The following is a 26144-nucleotide window of genomic DNA, read 5'->3' as shown; positions in this document are numbered from 1 at the left end:
CCAGGGCCCCACCTCCTGCTCCTTCTCTTCCCACTGAGTCCTCCACCCTTGGCCAGGCCAGGCGTCAGAGCCAGGCCAGGAGAAGAGTGGCCCAGGGAGCCTCGGGGAAGCCCCGGACCCTCCACCTGTCCTGGATGGTGTGCACTGGGGGTGAGGACACAGGCCCCTCTCTTCTACACAGGTTCCCGCACTCCTGCAGGACCCCCCAAATTGTTCAGGGCCCATGGGCACAGGGGCTTATGTGTTAATCCACCACTACATGAAGGCTACCTGTACCACTGAGCATGAGGAGAAAGAGGTTTAGGGTGGATGCTCTTGCATCAAGGAACATCCACCTCTATGGGAGTTATGGGCCAGAAGAGAGGTAAGAGCGATATTTACTTCCTTCTAAGGAGCGAGAATGGAAGAACACACACACACACACAAGCATACCAGCAGAGGCACGTGTGCAGACAGAGCAGGAGAGAGAAAGCGAAGACTATATATGGCCAGGGGGTCACAATATTATCCACAGTTGGTATTCAGGTATGATATTAGAGCAATGCGTTATGGCTTTCTGCAATGCCATTGGATGACCAAGGAGCTCCCCAGCTCATCGAGCTCTAGTACCACTGATAGCAAGTAAAATCACCAGGAATTTAGGGAACAAATCAAAGTAAAAATATAGCCTGAAAAAGAGATGGCTTCAGGACCACTACCTTCAACTAGTAGACTGCAGAGCAATAGATGGAGAAGGATAATTAGCAAAATCCTTTCTGCGAACTAAACCTCTGGTAGCAGGGTGACCAGGTTTGATCTGTTTACAATATTTGTACAACAAATCCTGATTAGAAGTATCCATCTTAAGGATCATACTTACCTGTAGGCATATTTGTACCTTGGTTTTTGTGATGATGGATCCGAAAGTTTGGTAGCCTTATCTAGCAGAAAGTCTTATTATATTTGTCAGAACAGCACAGTGTGTTTTGGAGAAGCAAATGGCAACAGCAACAGCAAGACAAGATCAGTTAGCGCTGAGAGAGCTAGGATGATGTTGAAATATGAGCTATGCTCCAAGGGACCAAGGAGTAATTTCTCTTGTACCCATAAAGGCATAGGCTGGGTATCAAGTGCCAAAAGAAGTTACTCAAAAAAAAATTGTCCACAGTTGTACCAAGATATTTTTTCCTCAGCATTCAGAGCCTCTGCCATTTCATGTAGCTGTAAAGCACTCAAACAAGGTGAAAAGAGAAAAGAGGACAACAGAGAGAACAAAGTAAAACCATTTCTTCTTTACATTGGACAGCAGTTAATTACTGACTTTGCAGACTAATTTCACAAAGCTGTGAGAGCCATAATGAAAAGGAAAGTATATGTCAGGTCCACAGTAAATACAGAATGTGTCATTCAGTCATAGGCATAGTTGGGGAGGGAGGGTTGATGGGATGTTGCCCCACCCTCCAACAACTGCAAGCCATAGGCATGAAATTTGCACACACACCCCATGCATGGCCCCATTGGCCTGACTAGAGCTGCCCCCCCAAATACAGAAGTCAAACTACACTTATGCATTCAATCCTTGCTCTATTTAGTTAGTGTTTTTGCTGCATGTGCGCAATAATCCCCCCGCAATCAAAAATGTAGTCAGTAAAACCAACTAAGTGCAGAAGTAAGAGCAAGAGCAAAAATTAAACAACTTTTGTGTGTGTGTGTTTCTCACTTCTCCCAGGAGGGTAGAGAAGGATGGGAGAGGAGAATGAGAACAAGTACTTACTGTACCCCCAAACATAACTTCAACAAACTCTCAAGAGACAGTTCAAAAACTTTTACATTTAAAACTTCACTAAAAGACAGACAGTAAAAAAAAAAAAAAAAATGATTTGAGATTGCTTTTAAAGACCTTTGAATAGGATTTGCCTTCGTATTTTCTGCCATGAACAGGTTGTAATGGCCTCCAGCTATGCTGAGAAGTTATATGAAGCTCACGTCATGGGATGTGTGCAGTGGTGAGCTGGAGCCAGTTTGCACCGGTTTGCTGGAACCAGTTGTTAAATTTAGAAGCCCTTTTAGAACCGGTTGTCCCTCAACCGGTTCTAAAAGGGACAACCGGTTCTAAAAGGGCTTCTAAATTTAACAACCAGCCAAAAGTGGTGCCTTAGCTGCCGACTCTGTGGGTGCTCCGGGGCTGGAGCACCCACGGGAAAATTTTTGTGGGTGCAGAGCACCCACCGGCAGCTCCCTGCTCAGCCCCAGCTCACTCACCTCTGCTCCGCCTCATGCTCTGAACACCTGGCCCCGCTCTGCTTCTCCACCCCCCACCCTGGTTTCCTGCGAATCAGCTGTTCGTGCGGGAAGCTGGGGAGGGCTGAGAAGCAGGTGGCAGCTTTGCGCTCAGGACCAGGGTGGCGGAGGTGAGCTGGGACGGGGAACAGTTCCCCTGTGCGCCCCTCGGGTTACCTGCTGCGGTGTGGGTGGCCCTCCTCACGCCCCAGCTCACCTCCGCCTCCCTGAGCCTGGGCAGGAAGCCGCCGCTTGCTTCTCAGCCCTCCCGGGCTTCCCGCACAAACAGCTGATTCCCAGGAAGCGGGGGGGGGGGGGGGCGGAGAAGCAGAGCGGGGCGGCGCATTCAGGGGAGGAGGTGGAATGAAGGTGAGCTGGGGCCAGGCGCGGGGCTCTGCGCCCAACAAATTCTCCCCGTGGGTGCTCAAGCCCCGGAGCACCCATGGAGTCAGTGCCTAAGGTGCCACTTCTGATGTGATCAGTGGGGGGAGCAGCCGCTCCCCCTCCTCCCCCCTTAGCTATGCTACCCTGCCCCTAGGAGCCAGAGGGACCTGCTGGATGCTTCCAGGGAGCCACCCCAGGTAAACACCGCTGGGACTCCCCACCTCGCCCCCCAGCAGGTCCCTCTGGCTCTTAGGGGCGTGTCAGGGTGGGGTGGGCACCTACTATGGTGGCCCACGAGACCCTCCTGCCCAGTTCCAGGGGCAGTCGGGGACAGGGGGCAGAGGCAGGGCACGATCCCCTCTTGGGATGAGGAGAGAACCGGTTGTTAAGATTTTAGCAGCTCACCACTGTGTGCATTGTGGGTGGTGGTGGTGTGTGTGGGGGCAGGGGGGCACGGGGGTTGAAACAAAGGCCAATGCAGATAGGTAGTCTAAACTAGATGATCAGTCTGCATTTTTTCCCAGTCACACCAATGCTATGACTACCGCTGGTTCCAATATTTTGAGAGTTTCATGCGTGGGAGCTCCATCCAGCTTCCCTGCTCCATTTGAGGAAGTCAAATTCCTGCCATTGGCCCTCCTTCCCCATGTCAGGTCACCCAAGAATTAAAAACAATCCCAGGAACTCAAAAAGTAAGGGTGACTCCAGACACGGAGAGGAAAGAGGGAATCATAGAGGCCTATAGTGAAAATGGAGGTCAATGAATTATGAATGTATGTTGATAGCAAAACCTCAAAAAGAAAGTTCTGTTGTATGCCTGTTGTTGCCTGAGCATTTGTCTCAAAGACTCTGTATGCTGATTTTTCAGATGCAGTTGCATTAATTATATAAATAGAAAATTAATTACAGTACCAGGTACATTTATTAAAGCAATGCTTAGTGATTGGGACAGGAAACCTCACCAGCCACCAGTGAATACTGTGCAGACAAAATCCCTATGCATTGTGGAAATGTGCCCTGGTATTTACTTGTTCTTCCTAAGGCAAGATTTAACTGTGATTACTGCAAGAAAGAGTACCATACATAGCACCTACCTTTCTAATTCAGATTCACAACCATATTACAATAAGGGGTGATTTAATAACAAGTATTTACAGTATATATTAATCATAACAGACTACTGATTAATACACAACTGAAGAAATAAAAGTATGGAGAATGCAGCATTCTAAGCGGATTGTTAGCAGTCCTTAGCTTACAGATAAAGGCTCACTTATTGGACTGACTGAATGTTATGATGTTGGTCACTCCTGCTGAACTTTACAGGTGATTATAGTTATAAAACTGACCATGTGACCAAGTCACCTTGTAATTCAGAGGTAGGCAAACTATGGCCTGCAGGCCACATCCGGCCTGCGGGACCATCCTGCCCGGCCCCTGAGATCCGGCCCAGGAGGCTCGCCTGGCCCCTCCCCCACTGTCCTCCCTCCCCCACAGCCTGAGCGCACAGCACCGCCAGCGCTCTGGCCCGTCGCTCTTGCCGGGCAGCTCGGTGGTGTGGCTGGCTCCGGCATGGTAAGGGGTCGGGGGGTCGGGTTGGGGTTTGGATAGGGCATGGGAGTCCCGGGGGCCCAGAAGGGGGGCAGTCAGGGGACAAGGAGCAGGGGGAGTTGGAGGTTCTGAGAGGGGCAGTCAGGGACAGGAAGTGTGAGGGGGCAGGGACAGGCTGTTTGGGGAGGCACAGCCTTCCCTACCTGGCCCTCCATATAGTTTTGCAACCCCAATGTGGCCCTCGGGCCAAAAAGTTTGCCCACCCCATTCTAATTCAACATCTGTGCCCCCTGTGTGACTTTAAGTCTTATCTATTTACTGAGAAAAACAAGTTCCTACTCTGATTAGCATAACAGAGCTATTACAACTTAGAAAGACCAGGCTAGATTCTCTTCAACCTCATACATCATTAGTAAAATTATCATCTCAAGCCTGATTGTTGAATATTTGCTATGGCTGGTGATGCAACAGTTTGACGTTCTGATCCCAGGTTGAACAAACAAGGTTGGCAGTTAGAAAATTTTTATTTTTTGTTCACATGTAAACAGAACAGTGTTAGTCTGGAAGTTATTGAGAGAAAGAGAGACGAAATAGGGAACTGTCACAGAGTGATTTTTTTGCAGTCATTTTCAGACTGCAAGTACACACAGAAAACCAAAGTACATTAAAGAGTTGAATAATGCAACATTAATCCATTGAAAAGACAACCTTATTTCTGGTGCACAAGTACTAAATGTGGGTATCCGATACTGTGGGTCAGAGATATCTCAGCACTCCCCCGACACGCAATCTTTCTCACTCATTTTTTGGCATGTGCTAAATATCTGGCTAAATTCTGCCACCGTAATGCTGAAACTATGACAACAATATACTATTCACAGGATCACTTACTTAGTGATAAGCAGTCTGGCTCACTGGTCACCTACCTCACATCTCTGGAAACATATTTACATTAAGAAAGTTAATGTTATTCATTGAAAGATCAATGAAACTATTCATGTTATTTACTGTAGGAGCATGCATACTGTAAGTCAGGAGAAGACATTTGATAGTAGCTTGAATTTCCATTATCTGGAGATCAGACTACTTTGAAGAGCGCCTTAAAATCCTGAAATTGTCTAGAAATGTGGATTTTAAATCTCTTTGTAATTCTAATCTGCCAGCTGGCTTCACCCACCAAGATAGAAAATAATCTTCTGGAACCTTCTGGATGTCCCAGCACAGGGGGTTAAAATGTAAAAGCTGTCCATTTTCAGAGAGATCTAAATGGCAGACCAATGGAGAAAATTGCACCACAGCATGGCATCAGATGTGTCAAAAAATAAGTTTGCTGGAATCAACGAGAGAGTGTTAAAAATCTAGCTCAGGGGAAGCTTTGCTAGGGCACTGAACTGGGAGTCAGGAAATCTGGATTCCCCTCCTACCTTAGACACAGACATCCTGCGCAACTTTGGGCAAATCATTTAATCTGTTCAGTTTCCCATCTGTAGATGGGGTTATCACTTCCCTGCCTCACAGAGGTGCTCTGTGGAGGCAATCATTAATTTTTAAGAGGTGCTCTGGCACTGCGATAATAGGAACCTTTTAAATACCTAGATAAAGACCTTCCGAAAATGCCAGAAATGTTGGGAAGATTGTGTACAAGCATTCAGATAACTGCAACTCATGTGAGGGCAATAACTCTAGTCATAATTACTAATACACTGCGATCTTTGCCATTCCATGCCACAAGAAGCACCACACATCTCTGTTAAGAAATGGAAAGCCATTAAGGGATGAGTCTGAGGATGCATTTGCCCACCAGCACCTCTCATGGCTGTGGCTGGTGTCACAGCACGTCTGCATCAGTTTCCCCACCTCTCCACCTACAGTTGTTTGACCCTATGCCGGGTGGCTGTCCTCTTATGACTCCATCCCAGTGCTTAATTTGGGCCAGGGCTTCACAGGGTTGAGCCCCAGCACCTGTAGACTTGGCTGTTCATAGCCCCAGCACCTCTGGGCTTGCTGCATCAGTTATGAATGTTTAAAAAAGAAAAAAAAAGAAATTGCTTGAGTCCTGGCACCCTTTTCATTAAAAATTAAACTGCTACAGCCCTCTGGTTGGATTGTTGATAGTCTCTAACCTTTCATGACAAAGAGTCTGACAGACTAGAAGTCCAATGACTCCAGCAATTGTCACTTAGAACAGCCTCCACAAAGTCCTGCCCCTTTTGCTCTGAGGGGTTTTCATAATTTTTAGATTCCAAGGCCAGAAGGGACCACTGTGATCATTAAGTCTGACCTCCTGTATTACACAAGCCATAGAATTTTCCCCAACATTATTTCTTTTGAAGTAGATCATATCTTTTAACAAGACATCCAATCTTGATTTTAAAATTGCCATGGATAGGGAACCCATAACAAACCTTGGTAAAAACTGTTGTGAACAGTTAATTACGCTCACTGCTAAAAATGTACACCTAATTTCCAGTCTGAATTTGTCCAGCTTCAGCTTCCAGCCACTGTGTTATACCTCTCTCTACCAGGTCAAAGAGCCCTTTAATAAATATTTGTTCCCCATTGCAATAGGGTGGCTTGCCCCTTTAGGGGTAGGACTAGCCAGTGCGGATTACTAAATATTCGATTGGATCAGATAATTCCCTACAAAGAGCAGCAGATGTCTGTAGGGAAAAGGGAAGTTCAGAAAATGTCAGGATGTAAGAAAGGCTTCTGCAAGGAAGACCTTGATACCAGGCTGTTTGGAAGCCAAAGCCAGAACCCCAAGGCTTCAGCCAGGTAGGTGCTGGGAGTGACCTGATAGGAGGGTAAAAACCTTGGACTCTGTTTTGGGACTTTATTTATGTGAATAAACTCAAAAATAAACCTCAAAGCTCCGACCCCCAAGAAGGGATGGTGAGTGGACAAGAAAAGCCTGCGTGAAGTTGGTTTAAGAAGCCCTTTGAGGGAAAAATTGTTAGCATGAAACCCCTTGCCATGAAGGGTTACAAGGGAGACAGCTGACTCTTACACCCATCTAGGAACTGCTAGACTGTGTTCATGTCACTCCTTAACCTTCTCTTTGATAAATTAAATAGGCTCAAGGAGCTCAATCTATCACCATCAGACAGGTTTTCCAATCCTTTAATCATTCTCATGGCTCCTCTCTGAACCCTCTCCATCTATCAACATCCTTGTTGAACTGTTGACACCAGAACTGGACACAGTGTTCCAGGAGCAGTCACAACAGAGCCAGATACAAAGGCAAAAATAACCTCTCAACTCTTACTTGTTATTCCAAGGATCATATTAGTCCTTTTTATTGCCCCCTTTGCTGGTGATGGCAGGGAAACCCAGGCTCACCCGCTCCTCTGACTACCAGCCCAGGGAGCCTACTTTAGTATCTGCGACCAGTTCCTCACAATCTCTTGCTGCTTCTTACCTTGCCTCTCTTGTAGGCCTTCTCCAGACTCACGTACAGTGGTTCTCCCTCTCTGGAAGTCCAAACTCTGGAGTGACTTCCAGCCAGTCTGAGCAGCTGAAGGAATCTTCTCTCTGTAGATCCTCAGTTTCTCTAGCAGCCACCTATCTCTTCTGATCTGCAGACTTCTTATCCCTCAGCTGTTTCTGACCCAGTAAATAGTCACAGCTGGAGAGATAGCTAACCTGCTTGTAACCCCTAAGTGCCCGTGGTAGTCTGGGTCCATACTCCCCATGTCTGGATGTCAAGGAGTTGCTAGCCCCAAATCTGAATTTGCTGTCTTTCTAGTACAGTAATGTAATGGATTCCTGCTTCAAAAATATGTATTTTCATTATGTCCCATGATGCATGCTATGTCAATTCATACCTCATAGACTATTTTAAATTACAAGTATTTTTAAATGTTATTTCCAGGCTGTTGGACTATCCCATTGGTGCTGCTTTCCTGGGTGGGGAAAAAGGTAAACCAGATCAAAGCAGAATGCCAGTGTAACTAATCCCTGTGCAATCAAATGCTTTCCTAAAACCAACTGAATTGAAGCAGCTCTGAAGATACAGGAACAAAAGCCAGCAAAAATCAAACAGAAACTACATGGAAAGGATATGGAGGACAAACAAGGATATAGACCACTGTAGGAGATGGCATAGCAGGGTTAACTAGGACTAACAGGATCCCAGGAGGCACAGCAGAATGAGAGGAAAGGGAATGCAAAATATACAAGGGGGAAAGAGGATGATGAGGGGGAGAGAGAGAAAGATAGTGAAAGAATAAGGGAGAATGGAATGAGAGCATGAAAAATCAGAAACGGAGGCTTTGGAAAATGGTTGAGAGAATAAGAAAGTTCTACTACATTTTTCTGACAATTCTGTTGTATAACCAACTTATTTTTAAATAAGTATATAATAAATAGCTTATTTTTACAATGGTCTTTAACAATGTTGATGTATCAGTCATAATGAACTGAAAAATTATTTTCATTTTATGTCAGTATTCATACAAAATGTAAACTGTAATGGGATTATTTTTGTTGCAAGCAATGGGCTTGATTCTCTTCCCACAGTCTTATGTTGATGTAACTCGGTCAACATCAATGGAATTACCTCTGATCTAGACCCTTGAATCAAGCCTTATGTCTGCAAGGATGCTAGGACATATTTTATGGGGAAATTTCAGCTCTAAGATACATATCATAGAATGTCAGGGTTGGAAGGGACCTCAAGGAGGTCATCTAGTCCAACCCCCTGCTCAAAGCAGGACCAATCCCCCATTTTTTGCCCCAGATCCCTAAATGGCCTCCTCAAGGATTGAACTCACAACCCTGGGTTTAGCAGGCCAATGCTCAAACCACTGAGCTATCCCTCCCCCTTATATACACAACTCCCACTGAATTCTATGGGAGTTGTGTGTACAGGAGGGTGGAATTTGGCTCCAGGTGGTTATTACTATTTGTAATATGAGGGATGATGCCCAGAGTAGGCATGTTTGCATTAGTAGGCATGTTTGCGGAGGCAGAGAATGTTTAAAAGATTTACTGTAATATTTGTTTGCATTTCTAATCACACTCTGTCCTCATCATCCTTGCACATCAGTTATTCTACACATTAGACAAGAGTCTTATATAAAAGTATAACGAAGGTGCTGTTAGGCAGAGTGTCAAGCTTTCCAGTTGTTCTAGTTTTTGATTTAAAGATAAAAACACTTCAGGGTTTTCGTATATATCAAATCTTTTGAGGCCTGAATATTATGATTCAATGAAGTGTCCAAGTGGAGGCAAAGAAATAGTGCAGAGTAATGTTCTATATACAGAAGGTCTTCTTGGCCCTTTAAAATGCATGGCTTAGGGAGTTAAATGGTAAAGATAGATAAATACACAGTAAAATATTTTAAAAAGTTAGCTGTGCAATTCCATGAGGTACGTAATTTAACATTAACTACACAGACAAGGAGCCTAAGTAGAATTATACTGAAAATCAAAACAAGACTTAAAAACTTGGCCTATTCTTTACTCAGAGGCTTGTTTTCCTGAGGTCTGAATGTAACTGCTAATAATGATATATTATTTTTATCTGTCTAGGTACTCATAGGGTCCCTTCAGTGTAGTGTTTAAGTACCTCCCAAAATGTATATATGTATTTACCTTCACAATGCCCCTGTGAGGTAGGGAAATATTATCCTGCTTTACACAGGGGGAACTGAGGCACAGACCTTAAGGCTCTGATTCAAGAAAGCACTTAAGTGCCCTGCTGAATAAGGATATTTTCTGAATTAGAGCCAAAGGGTCTTGTACAAGGTCACACAGGAAGTCCACAGGGGCTTGACCTGGCAAGACGCTGAACATCTGCAACTCCCAATGGCTACAATCAGAAGTGAGGATGCTCAGCACCTTGCAAGACTGAGCCCATGAAAAGTAGGAATTGAGCCCAGATCTCATGAGCCCTCAGTTCAGTGCTTTAACTATATGACTATCCTTTCACCTAGGACTCAGTGCTGAATTCCTTGAGCATCCAGAACTCCCCCTGAAATGCAAGAGCAGAGACATGCCCCTACTCCCATTGAAACCACTAGGAAGAGCAGCAGGCCCTATGCTGCTAGTGAACAATGTTTTAAACTAGTGTATTTCTTGATTATAACATCTGCTATGAACTAAGTTCTACTCCTTGTTGTTTATCTCCATCTCCCATTTATGTCAATGAGAACTGAATCTGTACAACCAATGACAGAATTTAGCCCGCAATGCAGAGTTTAAGTTATGTTTGCTTCTATTTGTTATTACATTATCTAAGAAGATAACACAGTCAGAGAGATTCTCTTCCTTTCAAATGCACATGTTCAAGGTGAGGTGCAACTAAAACTTTTTTTAGGACTTGGTCCTACACAGGGACCATGGACAAATTAAGTCCCACCAAGATCCTCCCATCAGGGCTTCAGTGGGACATAAGTAAAGCACATGCTTTGTGCTGGCCCACTGCAAAGAAGTGAATTTCACCCATGTTGGCACTACTACATAGTTTAAAAATCAGCTTCCTCATCTGAAAATGTGTATTTTAATATAGCATTACTAATTGTTATATAGAACATCCATCCAGGAACTGGTAATTATAATATTTCATAGATCATAAATTCTAAAAATATTATCCAAAACTGACAAATACTTGGTGTTGGGGGGAGGGCAGACTGCAAGACTCTAGTCAGATTGTTATTTCACTTTTAAAAACAACAACACTCTATCACACTCCTAAGTGGGTAATTCTCCCAGAAACTGTGTCATGTATTACTTATAGTTAGGGCCCTACCAAATTCACAGTAGATTTTGGTCAATTTCATGGTCATAGGATTTTAAAAATCATAAATGGCATGATTTCAGCTATTTAAATATGAAATTTTACAGTGTTGTAACTGTAGGGGTCCTGACCCAAAAAGGAGTTGTGGCGAGTTGCAAGGTTATTGTAGGGGGTTGCGGTACTGCTACCCCTAATTCTGCGCTGCTGCTGGTGGCGGTGCTACCTTCAGAGCTAGGCAGCCAGAGAGTGGCAGCTGCTGGCCGTGAGCCCAGCCCTGAAGGCAGAGCCACTGCCAGCAGCAGCTCAGAAGGGTGGCATGGTATAGTATTGCCACCCTTACTTCTGTGCTGCTACCTGCAAAGCTGGACCCTCATTCAGCAGCCACCACTCTCTGGCCGCCCAGCACTGAAGGCGGCAGTACAGAAGGGTGGCATGGTATGGTATTGCCACCCTTACTTCTGTGCTGCTGCCTTTAGAGCTGGGCACCCAGCCAACAGCCACTGCCCTCTGGCCGCCCAGCTCTGAAGGCAGTGCAGAAGAAAAGGTGGCAATACCACGACCACCCCTAAAATAACCTTGCGCTTTCCCCCCGCCAACCCCGTTACGGTCAGGATCCTCAGTTTGAGACACACTGGTCTCTCCAATTAAATCTGTATACTATAGGGTAAAAACTCACAAAAGACCAGATCTCACAGGGGGAGACCAGATTTCACTGTCCTTGATGTGTTTTTCATGGCTGTTAATTTGGTAGGGCCTTACTTATAGTAAATTTATCTGGAGGAAATACATAGTAAAACTGTTCTACTGTGGACCACATGATGCATTCATTTTGCTCACCTGTTTAACAAAGGAAGTTAGTAATAGTGCTATTAATGATTAAGCAGAGACAAAAGACAGTTATGCTTAAATTTTGTTAAAAATTTAAAAGTAAAGGTCATTTTAACCTCTTGCTCTCATTTAACTATGTCAATTACTAGTGAAATCAGAAACATGTCTAATGGGATTTTTTTTCCTCATACAGGTAGCTTATTTGTCCTTTCATGAGAAAAACAGGTCCTTCCACAGACCCATATATATTCTCCATTTATTTTCTTGATACGGGCAAGCCAAAAAAAGCTGTTTAAACAAGCCTCTTCCCATATTTCATTGGTACCGCCTATTTTCTCATTTAATGGTAACGAAAAATGTAGTAAAGAACCAAAATTAGATATTCATCAGTATCAGATACTAAAGTCAGAAATTCAATAGCGTACTAATCTATATCTTCAGTGGATGGCATGCATACATCAGCATTAGGTCGTGTAAAAATCCAAATCAAGTTGACGGTATACAACTGCTGAGCTGAAGTCTGATGAAATAGATTATCTGGCCTCACTGAAGTTTATGGGACTTTTGTCACCAACTTCACCAGGAGAAGGATGAGACTTAGATTCTTTACAATAACACATTCTAAGCACATCTCACCTTTGAAACAAATTCTACTGTCACATTAGTGTAAATCTGGAATAATTCCACTGAAGGTTATGGAGATACTCCAGATTTACACTCATGTACATGAGATCAGAATCTGGTCCATCGACTCCAGTGGGGTTACTCCAGTTTTACTGTACTCAGCGAAAACTGGATGGAGAACTTGGGGTTTATTTAGAAGTATCCATAATAATTAAATATATATGCAGGCATTCTATCAGTTGCAATCTTGGAGATAGGCACATAATATGCCCTCCCAAAACGAAGTTGTGAAACAGCTTAAAGTATCCATTACAGAGACAAGGTGGGTGAGGTAATATCTTTTAGTGCACAAACTTCTGTTGGTGAGAGAGACAAACTTACAGAGCAATCCAGGTGTAGACTTTTCATCATAGTCACAATTCAGACACAAACTTATTCTTCAAAACATATATTCAAATTCACACCTTAGTTCCCATTCCTCAGCACTTTTTAAACTAATTTATGTTAATGCCTCAAATCCTTAAAAATACAGGAGAGAGATGTCAGATTTACTATTTCCTTAAAATAAATTATAATCTTAAGAGATCCTATTCAGATAGGGTCAGATACTCAAAGAGGTTACTGTTAAAAAGAAAACTATCTTTAACATGAATTAAACCTCAAATCAGCAACTACCACCAAGCTGACATTTCATCCTACAGGCCAAAGAAATACTGTACCTATATTGTTTTTATTAGTACAGCACTAAGGAATACCTTTGGAGGCAATTGTCCTGCATCCACCACTCCTTGCACAGATCTGAAAACCAGTCATAACACTACAAGAACTAGCAAATGCAAACAAGTGGACAAGGTAGGAAAGTGAAACATTATATTAACAAAAGCACTGTTACACTTCAATCCTCTGCTTTATTGCAACTAAAACGGAGAGAAATCAGACACTTGTTTTCTTAGTTTAATTTAAGGTATAAATACCAGAATTACTGATTTTGCATTTCAATATTATGTATGCTGAACTATAATAAAATGGCAAACTTTTGAAAGAATCACATTCTTTCCCAAGTCTTGGAAAATGGTGTGAAGTAGAGCAATCTAGTATGATGAGAGAAAAGAGAGTGACTTAAATGCTTGGTAAGTTTTTACTCCAATAAATGATGACCCACACCTTCATGATATTGGTTTTATTAGTTAGCAACTGGACTTACCAGTCACCACTTTGACATTCAGCATTAATTTATCCTTTAAGGTTCCCCATCTATATTATATGGGTTACGCTGGGGTGGTTACTTAGGGACAAAGTTTTTTTCCCCACAAAAGAGCCACTTGAAAGCCTGGGGACTGCAGCAGCAGTGGGTGGCAGCAGCAGGGAAGAGCATTACTGTCCCAGGAGCCTCCTAATGCTAACCTAGAATGGAAGCTGAAATGCGATAAGCCATTTTCCCACAACAGCTAGAGTCATGACACCCTCCTTCTCTGCTCTAATTCCAGAACACCAGCACTTTCTCCTCGTCACCTGTGATTCTAGAACCTCATCACATTATCCCAGTCTGTTCAGATTCTAAAATGTCAACACTTTCTTCCCCTGGCAACTACATTACAATTCCAGAACTCCAGCACCTCCTGCATTGTGATTCCAGAATGACAACGTTCCCTCCCAGCTCTTCTGCCTGCAGTTATCTTCCCCATTGCAGTGACATACAGGGACAGGGCGGAGGAAAAGGAGGTAACAGGAACAAGGCAAAACATAACTACACGTGCTGTGTTTGTGCCTGTGGGCCCACCCTAGGGAACACTGGACACAGTTATCAAAACTGTAAATATTTTGCTAGGAATGTGCTGCGGCTCAGTGCTGTTAAACCTCCTGCAACTGAGGGGGTATATACCTGTCCTAGTGTATTTTAAGCTACTTGAAATTCCTCAACAATCATTCTTCTCCGTATGGTGCCTCCTGTCCCTCCTCTGTTCCTACACTTTACCCTCTTCTAGCCTTACATCATTCCCATAGTTCCTTCCCTTCTTTTTCCCTTTTGCAGAACTTTTTCCGTCCCTTCCAGGCTGACTTCCTCATTTATCCCGTCAAAGTCCAGAGCAGTTTCCCCTTCTTTTCCCCCCCTCTTTGTGACTCTATCCTTGGGGTTGCCTTCCTTCTCTCCCCATTAGTGCCAGTCCCTCAGGGATTGGCCTCTGAACCTCGGGGCTCCTCTCCTGGCTGCAGCTCTGCACCTTCCCTTGCTTCACTTTCCCTGCCAGCTATGCTTCATTCTCCTACCCCTCTCCTTCTGAGCAGCAAGCACCATCTCCTCCCCATGCTGTGAACAGCTGAGGGGGCGGGCTGGAGGGGGCTGCTGGAGGTGGGGGGATGGGGGGCAATCTTGGCCAGATCAGGACTGTTGACACATATGAGCCTGGGCTCCCTAGCTCAGATCAATCCAGTTACCTGGGAAACCTCCCCAGAAGCAGTAGGGAAACCACACACCCAGAGCAACTAAAGCTCTGCTTCCCCTGTTTGCTGCCATCCCCAGAGCAACGTTCCCTCTAATTTTTGACAGGGCGTACGTGCAAAAAAATTATTCTGTGCAAATTTTTGAAACAGAGTTCAAATTTGTGTGCCATGAGGCAAATGCACCCAAGCGAGTAAAATGCTTATCCATTTAAAAAGTTTTAATTTGCAATTTGTGATAATAATAGTTTTGCACCATGTTATTTTATAAATGTCATTTTAAATACTTAGAAAAAGGAAATTTAACCTTCTTTCCCTTTCGCGCCCTCCCCCCCGCCAGCAAGTAGAATCTGGCTGTGTTGATAGATGGCGGGCAAACAATGTCACAAGTTGCCCGTAAATGATATTTCGGCCTGGCTTGAATGCAGTATTTCATTTTCCGTGCGCACGGTGTTTTGCCGTGTGCGCAGGGTTTAGGATCTGTGTGCGCACGCACACGTGCGCAGCTTAGAGGGAACTGTGCCCCAGAGGGCTGCGGGAATACTGCAAACAGAGGAAGATGGTCACCCTTGGTTTGTAGGAGGAGAGGGATCTGGGGTGAGGTAAATAATCTCATAATGATTATTATGAGAATAGCACCCAGGGTCCCCAGGCTAGGAGTGGCCCCGTTGTGCTGGGCGCTGTACAATTGCATTGTAGGAAACCTTCCTGGAGCCTACCAAAATAAATCAACGCACTCCCCACCCCAGGCTAGTCACTGAAGCCACAACCCCCCCTCCCCCGCCTCCTAACTCTGCCCAGTGTGTGGCAGGAGGTCTCTTACCCGCTGGGAGGTTTATTGGCCGCGGGCTGCGCGAGAGTCTCCATGGATGGCTCACTCCTTTCCACTGAATTAAAGGCTTGATACAATTCCAGTTTGAGAGGGGGAGGCGGGCGAAAATGATGAGCGGATGCCTTTCTTCTCCTCCTCCTTTCATTCACACTTTCCTCCCTTCTGGCCGAGCCATCCTCCCCTGGCTGTCTGGGAGAGGAGAGAGTAAAGTTACTGTTCCCTGCCTGGCACCCGCTGCGCAAATAAGGCAGCTGGCAGGAACGACTCCGCTCCGCCAGGCACCACGCCCGAGCGAGGGGGGCACAGGCAAGGAGGGGAAAGGAAACGCAGCAGCGCCCGGCGGCCCCCCGCCCGCACCCGGCCCAGCCCGCCCGCAGCCTTCAAGGTGGCGAGCGACCCGCAGGCTGCAGGGCGGGGAGGCAGCCGGGAGGCGACGATCCACCTGGGGCAGCGCGTGCCCCGCGCGCGCCTGCCCCCGCCTCACATAGGGATGACCCGCGGCGAAACCGCCCCCCCCCACCCCGCCAGTTACTCCGCTGGGCAGCGCCAGGCTCCGATCCACTCACCCGAAGGCTGGGAGGGCCGAGCCTGGTGGCGGCTCCGCGCTGTCACACGGGCATGGCCGCTGCCTTGCAGGGCGGGAGCGCCTTGCCGGGCGAAAGGCAGCCGGTTGGGAGCGCGGCTCCTGCTCCTCGATCCCAGCCGGTGCTGAAGTTTAGGCGAGGGGAGGCGGAGGCGCGCTGCGAACCCGTTTTCCATGTGACTGCTCGGGACAAATACAAACACAGCGACGGCGCCTTTTCTGGGGCAGGGAGAGTGACACTGCCGTGCACGCAGCTCGGCTCGCACAGCCCGCCCGCCCCATAAATCACCCTCAAAGGGCAACGCCACTCCAACTCCTCTTACACAACCCAGGACAGCAGCCCGCAGAGGGAGGAGGGGGCAGAGCAAAGCGCCTTATAGAACGAGCCACAGCAGCGTATTCCCGATCCTATTACAGCTCAGACCGCAGGCACCTGTCAGTCTCAAGGGGAAGCACCTGTGGCCAGGAGCCTGGGCTTTCAAGGGGGTTGACCCAAGACTGTGGCATTTACTCCCTAAAAAGAGCCATGAACCTCACTGCATGTATTGCTCCAAATGCAAAACTCCCTTCTTCGTCTCCCATATGGCAATGGAAAGCATACGGGGTGGGGGAAGGGTATTTATTTTTTTACTGAAAATGAACAAACAAAAACATGCTTCTATAAATGTGCCTTATGGTGGTGGGAATGGAATTTGCAGCCCTAATTGAAGGTAGAGGGGACTATGGATAGATTAGATTAGATAGAGAGCCTTTAAGGTGTCAGCTCTCCTGAAGAAAATATATCCAAGGTATAACACAGAACTCACCTGGAATAGTTTAGTCAAGTAGCGTTGTCAGGACAGATTATAGTGGAGCCCCAGGTCTCCAATGGTTAAAAGATTAGGACCAACTTTCAGTTTACAGCTCAAATCTTTTACCTATTTTAAATCCTCACAGATACTCAGCTTGCTTTGAAACTTGGTGTGCCTCAAGGGGGTGCTGGGTAGGGTTAGTGATCCAGATTTGACCAGGAGATTCCTGAGATCACCATGGTCACAAGTCATGCTACAGCTGTGGACTTTCCAGCACTGTAGGATAGTTTTGGAACTGTTTAGAATGGTTCTGTCCTTTCCAGATTGCCAGGGTGAACTAGGTTTTCATTGGGTTACCAAACACAGTATTTTCTGCTGCGTAGATGACACCTTAAGGTGGCACTCATTTAAAAATAGTTCCCTTCATTCAAATTGTCCCAGACTAGCAGCCTAGGCAAGCAACAGTTGTGTTTGCCTCTGCTATGAGACCAACATGAGAGCCTGGGTTTTGTTGCCGCTGTGTGTGCGTCGCTGTTGCTCCTATGCTTTTGGGTGTTATTGGACCCTCAGATATGAATTTATCTGCACCACTCCCTTCCACCCACTCCATTTGCTTCCTTCAATCACTGGGGATGGTAGGAAAAGGGGCTGGGGAGGATTGATGGGCAGCTCAGCCAGCCAAGTTGGGCAGGGACCAGAGAACAGGAATATGCAGGTTCACTAGCTTTAAAGCAAGAAATTTAACCAAGTGAATCTGACAAGTGGGGACAAGGGAAATGAAGCTCACCCTGGCCCTGCTTTTTCACTCAACAGCACCTCTGACAGCTCCAGGGGCACCTCTTTCTGGAGCTCCCCCCGCCCCCTGGAGAAGCCACTAGAGTTTTCTCCATATTGAGCTCTCACACACATGCCTACCTATCAGAGTGTATCTGGCTCAGGTTAGCATCCAGCATAGAATTATTCACCAGACACTGCTCTAGCACAAAATGGGGGAGTCCGTCCCCCCCCCGCACTGAGTGAGACCTGGCAGATCCTAGTCAGCAGCAACACAGAAAAGATGTCATTGCTGTTTGCAAGAAAGCTACCATCCTTTCCCCAGGCATAAGATAAACTCTGGCAAACATTTCAGACATGGATTTATTTGCTGGTGACATCCAACATAGAGGTGTGCACCTTTTTGTGCACCTCCCCTGTTCTGTGCTAACAGTGCCTTTGACTGAATTTCACTGCACTGTACTGTACTTCATTAGTACCAAGGATTTGGGGAGGCATTCACAATCTTCACCTACAATGTAAATAAAATGAAATTCAAATAAAATTCAAATAACTTAATCTAGTATAATGTACCTGTATAATCATCCATGATTTCATCTCCAGTTCACTCCTCTTAACTCCCAATGTTCCAGACTCCAGAAGGTAAAGAATGCAGCTTGCGCTCTCTCTCTCTCTCTCTCTCTCTCACACACACACACACACCCCTCCACCATTCACAATCCACCTTACTGGCTCCCGTGTTCATTTCACGATCCTGTTCAAAATTATTTTCTTTTGTCCCAATTCTGCTTAGAGTTACACAAGTGCAACTTCTGTTCCAATTCATGGGATTTGCATCTGTGTAAATGAGAGTAGAATTTATCCCCCCACATTTTTAAAACTCTCCATGGTTTGTAGTAGTCTGCTCCACACATCTTGTCTCTTCTCTCTCTACTCTACCTGCTTGTCTAGCACCTGCCTTCTCTGTCCCCTCGCATAATCAGCCCACTGCTATGAGAGAGCCTCTCTCCTGTAGCTTCTGTTCCATGAAGCAGCCTTCCTATATTTCTACCTTACATTGTACATGTCTTACAACATACCTTAATTGATACTTTAATTTTTTCTCTCCCTCTATTATTGGCCTTATCCTTTTATATTCTAATTTATTCACCACCTAATGTTGTCATAAGAGTTTTCTGTGATTTATACCTTATTCTTATTCTCAGTCTTTTAATATATAATTCTTTAAAAACTTTTGGGATGTAATTGATAGGAAAGACGTTACACACAATCGTATTGTTCTATACACACAATATTGGTCTGTTGTCATAGTCATTGAGTTTAAGGCCAGAAGGGACAACCACATAATCTAATGAGACCTCCTGTATGTCATAAGCCATCAACACCACTCAGCATTCGGACACTAAACCCAACAACCAAAATTAGACCACAGTATTACAGCCCACAGGATAGTGAACTATTATGTGCCACAGGCAGAGAATAGGAGGGACTGAGGTATACCACAGCAGAATGGAAGTCTGTAGAACACTAGAATTATCATTCTAATGTCTCTTCAAAAATGCTGGAACCAATAACAGATTAATCTACTACTGTATATGCACTGAAGAATCTGGGTTATGGGTAGATAAGGGCCTGATCCTGAAATGTGCGGAGCGCCCTTTACTCCCATTGGCTCCAAAAGGGCATTTAGAACTTTGTAAGATCCTCTGAAGTAGGCCCCATTCTCTGAAAAGTCAAAGGGTGCAGCATTTCCAGTGTGCATTGTAATTCCCACAGTACAAATGGCAGGGTGTTAATCAAGGCCATTTTTAGGCACTGGGCTGTCGTTCTCAGAAGGACTGAGTGAGCAGCTGCAAATCCTGTACAATTATTTGAGTTTGGGAGTGCTTCACCCCTCCCAAGACTGAATTTTCAATCTCTCCCTGTCTGTATAGTCTCTAGTGTCATGCAGTTCAACTGAAAGGATCCTTCATAAAAATCCTTAGAAAAAATATTAAAGATGTTTGGGCAATGGCTTCTTTCAGTCAAATGTCTTAGGTCTTTAAAAAAAAAAATGAAAAAATAAGCAACCAGAACATTACTATGGATTGGTTGGTGGTACAATATCTTTTTAAAGTCAGTTGATGCCCTGTTACACAAATTTAAAAAAAAAATGTTAAATTTCTATATTTTTATCTTGTTTCATACGAAATAAAATACTACTGAATCAACCCTTTGAAACTATTTAATAATACATTCTCCTCGGAAGAAAACAGGTCCACCATGTTTTAGGGTTTAGCAAATTTTAATAGATTGAAGTTATAAACACTGAAAATATGAAGTGTATAGTGCAAACTTAGCTGAACATGTGAGGAATCTAGTCAGACAGGTCAGAAGTTGAGATAGTTTCCAGCAACTAAATTGGTTTCTCTAGATCAGGAGGAAAGGTCAAGATTAGGTCAGGATTAACTAACCTATGTTAGCTAACCCTGGGCTTTTTCCTACTGTAGACACAGGTTAACACATCGTTTACCTAGATTTAGCTGTCTGAGGTCCACCCTAGAACCTCAACCCAGGGTGGACCTTGTCTAGTTAATCAAGGTAAAAGATGTAAACCTGCCTCTACAATAGGGAAAGATTGCACGTAGATCAGTTAGTGAATATGTTACTAACTTGGTAGCTGTTCAGTCAGAATTTGTCTACCGCCTTTAATACCCCTGCTTGAATTTGGTCAACCCTAAGAGCTTTCCTCCATTTGAAGCCTTTGGTGGCTGCTTTAATTTTATCAGGTGTTGTTAGTCCCTCTTCTTTTTCTAATTTAGCATTCATATTTCTCTGGAACCTGCATGAGTGTTGGCTCTGGATAGTTTTAATACAGAATGGAAATGTTTCTTCCATTGTCTGGCTTGTTCATGCATTTTCAAAATCTGTCCAGGAGAATCCCTGACGGGCATAACCTGTGATGGCCTGGTTCTTCCTGAGAGTCCTTTCACTATTCTATAGAGTTGCCTTAAGTCTCCCCTCCATGCTGCTTCTTCTACCTTTGCAGCCTTCTCCTGAATCCAGACATTTATATCTTGCCTGAATCTCTTCTTTAAATCTTTGTCCTTTTCTCTGTATTTTACATCTGATTCTAAAAATTCTGCCTGTTTCTCGCACTCTTCCATTTTTGCCTTCAAGAGCTTTCCACTCATCAGTTGCTGCCCACATTCCAGATGTAATCCATGCATCTTTCTTCCACTCTCTTCGGTGGCCAACTACTTCCTCTGCTATCTCGACTATTGTCTTCTTCCAGTTTGACCATTTGTCTTTCATACTTTCATTAGCCTGGTCCTGTTAAGCACTGGAATCTAGTCTGTGTTTCTTTGTTTCTGTGATGAAATATGGGTGAAAAAACAAGTGCCACAAGACTGGAAAGATGGCCTCATTGTGGCATTGCCGAAAAAAGGGTGATCTTATTCAGTATATAAACTGGAGAGGTATTATACTGCTATCAATCACAGGCAAAAAATTGACTGAATAAAATGAAGAAAGCAGGGGATGAAATATTACAAGAGCAGGCTTGGTTCTATCCAGGTAGACAATGTTTTGAACACATATTCACTCTTCAAAGGATCATTGAAAAAGCTACTGCTTGGCAAAACCCTGTCTTATTCAGCATTATTGACTTTAAGAAAACATTCAGTAGCGTTCTCAGAGAGACCCTGTGGAATATTACTAGGAGCTATGGAATGCCAGACAAGCTAATAATAAGGAGATTATATGATGGAAGTGGAAGTACAGTAAGATCAGATACTGGCCTGGGTGAGTGGTTCTGTATTGTGTCTGGAGTTAGGCAAGGTTGTGTGTTATCACCTCCTCTTTGCATTAGCAACAAAAGGTATTGTGGACAGAGTAAAATGGGTTAAGCGAGATGAGCTACACAACCTTGACTTTGCAAAAGACATTGCTTTACTACATATGACATGGAGTGGAATGATTGTCTTTATCTCAAAGGTAGAACAGGAAATAGAAAAGTTGGATTGAAAGTAAATGCAGAGAACACTAAGATTATGAAGGTAAGAAACCGGACAACAGATACAAAGTTGTATGCGGATGGAAAATAAATCAAATAGGTAGAAGCATTCTGCTATCTGGGGTGTGTGATGACATCTTAATGTGGCTTTCATAAAGATATTCATATGAGATTAGGAAAAGCAAACATCGTTTTTGAAGGTGGAACAACATCTGGTCAAAGAGAGGTGTAAGAGTGCGTGGCCATCCCTCCCTGTTAATCTCTGAGGGAGGCCATGCCTCCCCACTGGCATGCACCTCTGAAGGTGATATAAAAAGGGGAATTAGCTGCTCCCAGTGTTCAGGCCCTCAAGCCAGGCGGAGCAGTAAAGCAGTCTATGAGCCTCAACCCCCAGTAAGGGCAGGGTAGCAAATAGTGTAGGGTGCTCTGGCCTGCAGGCAGGGCAGAGCAACAAAGTCTGAAGCCCCAGGCCCTCATTCAGGGCAGGGCAGCAGATAGTCTAGGGTGTTCTGGCAGGGGTGAGCACCAACGCAGTCTAGCGGGTTCTGTCAATTTCAGAGGGAGGTCACACCTCCTCACTACATGAGGCCTCCATGCCAAACTGATCAGATTATACCACATAACTGTACTGAGCATACTACTATATGGAGCAGAGACCTGGCCAACAAAACAAGATTGGAGGCTTCTCATCACAGATGGCTAAGAAGATACCGCACATTTCATGGAAAGACAAAACAATAAATCCGAGAATAAGGGAGCTGACAGAGCAGACATGTTAGAAAACATCATCAAAAGAACGGTGGTATAGAAGATGGGAAATAGGCTATGCAAGCATTGAACGTACCGGAGGGAGGAAGAAGAAAGTGAGAACGGCTAAAAAAGAACTGGCAGAAGATAGTGACAGAGGATATTGAATGCATTGGCATCACCTGGGAAAAAGTATCACAACTATGGAGCAACTATAATCAGTGGAGGCACTGGACAACCCAATGTGTCAGTGGCACAGGAGAGACTAAGAACTACCTTGTATTCACTAATCTCAACCTAACCTCTTTTTCTACTCGAGGCAAATCCAAAGTATACAACCTTGAATGTTATTCCATAACACAGATGAGATCCTGACCTCAGTTCACAACTGCAGCTTTCTTCGCTCTGTACCTCTGTGTCAATGAGAGTTTTGACTGAGTAATGAGTGGAGGCTTAAGCCATAAAAAGCAGAGTTTTTTTTTTAAATGAGTAGGACTGAAAAATCCACAGGGATCATAACACTTCCAATACTTCTACTTACACCGTTTGCTTCAGCCCCAGACTCACCTTGCTCTAAATTTACAGCAAGAGGTAAGGGAGTTTAAGTCCACGACTCTTATTGATTTTAACAGGAACCTATAATAACCACAAAGGAATAATATACATTTTAGGGAAGACCTATCAAAATAGCAAACAAAACTGAGAATTTGGCAAAGTTGTATTTTTGGAAAATATCAAGTCAGAGTTAATTCTGTCACATTAGTCTCAAATATCAACTGTAAGAAAGCTGTAAAGAGGATTAAGTTACTTTAGAGAGGCAGTGTGGTCTAGCAGATAAGACACAACTAGGTGTTTGGACACCTGAGTTCTATTCCTAGCTCTGCCAATGATCTGCCATGTGACTTTGGGCAAATTTACCTTCCACTGTTTGTTTTTTTTATTTGTATTGTGGTAGCACCCACGAGCCCCAGTCATGAACCAGGACCCCATGCCGCTAGGTGCTGTACAAACACAGAACAAAGAGACTGCCTCTGCCCCCAAAGAGTTTGCAATCTAAGTAAATTCTACTTAGATCCTAATCTCTTTGGGATAGGGATTTTCTGTTATTATATGTTTTAACAGTGTTTAGTATAATGGGGCTCTGATTTCAGTTGAGATCTCTAGGAACTGCTGTAATACAAATAAATACCAATGCTAAAACATGCCAAACAGCCTTGTCAATGAGTGCAATGATATGGTTACAGCATGGCCTAATCTGTATTAGCAATGATCTGTCAATGACTATTACTGTACATGTTTAACCAAATAGGTTTGCTTATTAGTACACAAAGGCAAATTCTACCTGAATCTATGCTGGTGTGAAAGGTAGGAGAGGACCAGGGGGCTTCTTCTTTCTCCTATCCCACTGGAACCCATGCAGATGTCTACCAGGATGTTGACCTAGTGCTTGTGTTGGGAGGTGGTCCATGCCTCCAAGACAGCCGGAAGTAGGAGCTGGGGAAAATGCACACTATTCCTTTCTGCACTAGCAGCTAGAGGTTGCTGTTAAGCATGCTGCCCCCAGATCCATGGTATTTCTCTGCCTTTGAAAGGAAGAGCAGTTCAAGGAACCTCCACTTCACCACTACACATTGGCTCCATACCTCAACATAGACCAGGGACACAATGCCACATTTTAGAACGTGCAGTCCATGCTGAGTAGAGGTCCTGTGACTCAGAGTTGGCACAACAGACAGACATTTTATGAGACTGCAGGCTTGATCCAGCTGTGCTACTTTCAGGTAAAATTACCATGGACTTTGATGGGAGTTTTGCCTGACTAAGGACTTCAGGATTGGGCCCTGCCTGCAGTGCAGGAAGTCTTATGTTGATGCACTCTAAAGGGAAAACTTTAAAAAATGGCTGTAAATAAAATGAAAGGAATTTCTGTAAACTCAGCTGTCTGTAGAGTAAAAACAGTTTATTTTAAAATGGGTTATAAGTAGACACCGAAGACACTGAGAAAAGGAGTACTTGTGGCACCTTAGAGACTAACCAATTTATTTGAGCATAAGCTTTCTTTTCCACGATATGCATCTGATGAAGTGAGCTGTAGCTCACGAAAGCTTATGCTCAAATAAATTGGTTAGTCTCTAAGGTGCCACAAGTACTCCTTTTCTTTTTGCGAATACAGACTAACACGGCTGTTACTCGAAGACACTGAGTAGCTCAGGTTGAAGCTGATATTTCTCGATAATGTGTGGACACAGTCCTATGATCATAAGAACTGGAGGCTCCCCAGGACTTTAAAAAAAACCCCATATGTTAATTACCTATTTACAAGGATTTTTTTTTGTTTGTTTTCCTTCCAATTTATGGATTGGAGGGGTGTTTAACATATCAAACCATGCATTTTGGACTGGAACCTTCCATACCCAATCATATTATTCCCTCTGGCCTATTGATTTTGTACTCAGTTGTGTCTTGTGTGCATTAGCCCATGCTGGATGTGCTGGAGATCCATACTGCCCTAGAGAAACTTAAGAAGAGACCCCACTGAGGCATAGTGACTGTGTGCTTGGGAGGTTGGGAGTCTTCCCCTCCCAGACTATACAGGGACAGTAGTACGACTTTGTGACTACTGCTACAACCCTGATATAGATGCAGTAGTCCTTGCTCCTAAACTATGCAGGTACCAACCAGTGGACCCACACAGCCACAGATCTGTCAGCTGCACTCCCAAATTACTGCTTTTTGCTGTGGCATAGACACCACAGAGCACAGCTCCATGCCTTACGTGGAACATGTGACTTTGTATTAATTTAAATGGAATAAATGGGCCAAAAGTGTTGTTACAACCCAGTCACTGTCCAACATTGAAGAGTGTTAAACAAGGTCTGGGGTTTAGTATACAGAGACATCAGCCTGCTTAGTACCATGGCAAACACCACTAAAAATTCTTATAACCTTTCATTAAAGGTAAAAAAAAGAAGGGAAAAAACAGTTAAAACATTTGAAAAGTACAGTACTGAATAAGGCTTTCATTGTAACATCATCTCTTGTTCCCTTTCCCTTTAGCTGGAAAGAGTTTTTAGAAGGCAAAACGCCCTTGTTTCACTACCTCTTCGATGGTATCAAAAGTAGAAATAACTGTCCTTTTGGAAAAAGGAAAAGTAGTAGCTGAGATGGGCTGGGGCTGTTGTTGTTAAAGTCCATCCCCGTTTCATCCCAGGTGGTGCTGGGATTCAGCTGGAGCCAGTAGAGGTGGCAGTGTTGCCTGGGTCCCTCTCTCTGGCCTGGATCATCTCTCAGGATCAGGATGACAAAGTCCAGGGGTCCCAGGAGATAGTGGGTTTTGCAGCCATGACAGTGCAGCTCACTCCACTAGTCAATTTTTTCTCCCCCACGTCTCTTTCTTTTAAGGACCCACAAAGGGAATGGTGGGTGGGACAGTCCCTCCCCTCATTCGTTTGCCCACCAATTAGGCCTAGTTTCCCAACACACCAATTTTGGCTCATCGATTTTTGGTTCCACACTTTTCTTGTTTATCTGGCACAATCTTAACATAGTCGTTAAGTGATGTTCGTAGGGCTGATTTTGTTTGGGCTGATTCAGTCATT

The 26144-nt window shown here is 44.4% G+C and overlaps 1 protein-coding gene across 8 annotated transcripts in view; it reads right to left on the bottom strand.

Moving 5' to 3' along the window:
- Positions 1 to 15752, bottom strand: part of COBL (cordon-bleu WH2 repeat protein) — a 233747-nt gene extending 217995 nt beyond the window's left edge. For all 8 annotated transcript variants that reach the window (XR_013635369.1, XM_073332702.1, XM_073332705.1 and 5 more), the window contains exon 1: positions 15648 to 15752. Coding sequence is in view for 7 of the 8 variants with exons in the window: in XM_073332702.1 (XP_073188803.1) it covers positions 15648 to 15691 (44 nt within the window). In the remaining variant the exon portion in view is untranslated. The remainder of the gene's footprint in view (positions 1 to 15647) is intronic.
- Between the last annotated feature and the right edge of the window lie 10392 nt (positions 15753 to 26144).

Source organism: Lepidochelys kempii, chromosome 2 (genome assembly GCF_965140285.1).
Source record: "Lepidochelys kempii isolate rLepKem1 chromosome 2, rLepKem1.hap1, whole genome shotgun sequence".
Lineage (NCBI taxonomy): Eukaryota > Metazoa > Chordata > Testudines > Cheloniidae > Lepidochelys > Lepidochelys kempii.
This window is presented reverse-complemented; position numbering and strand designations above follow the sequence as displayed.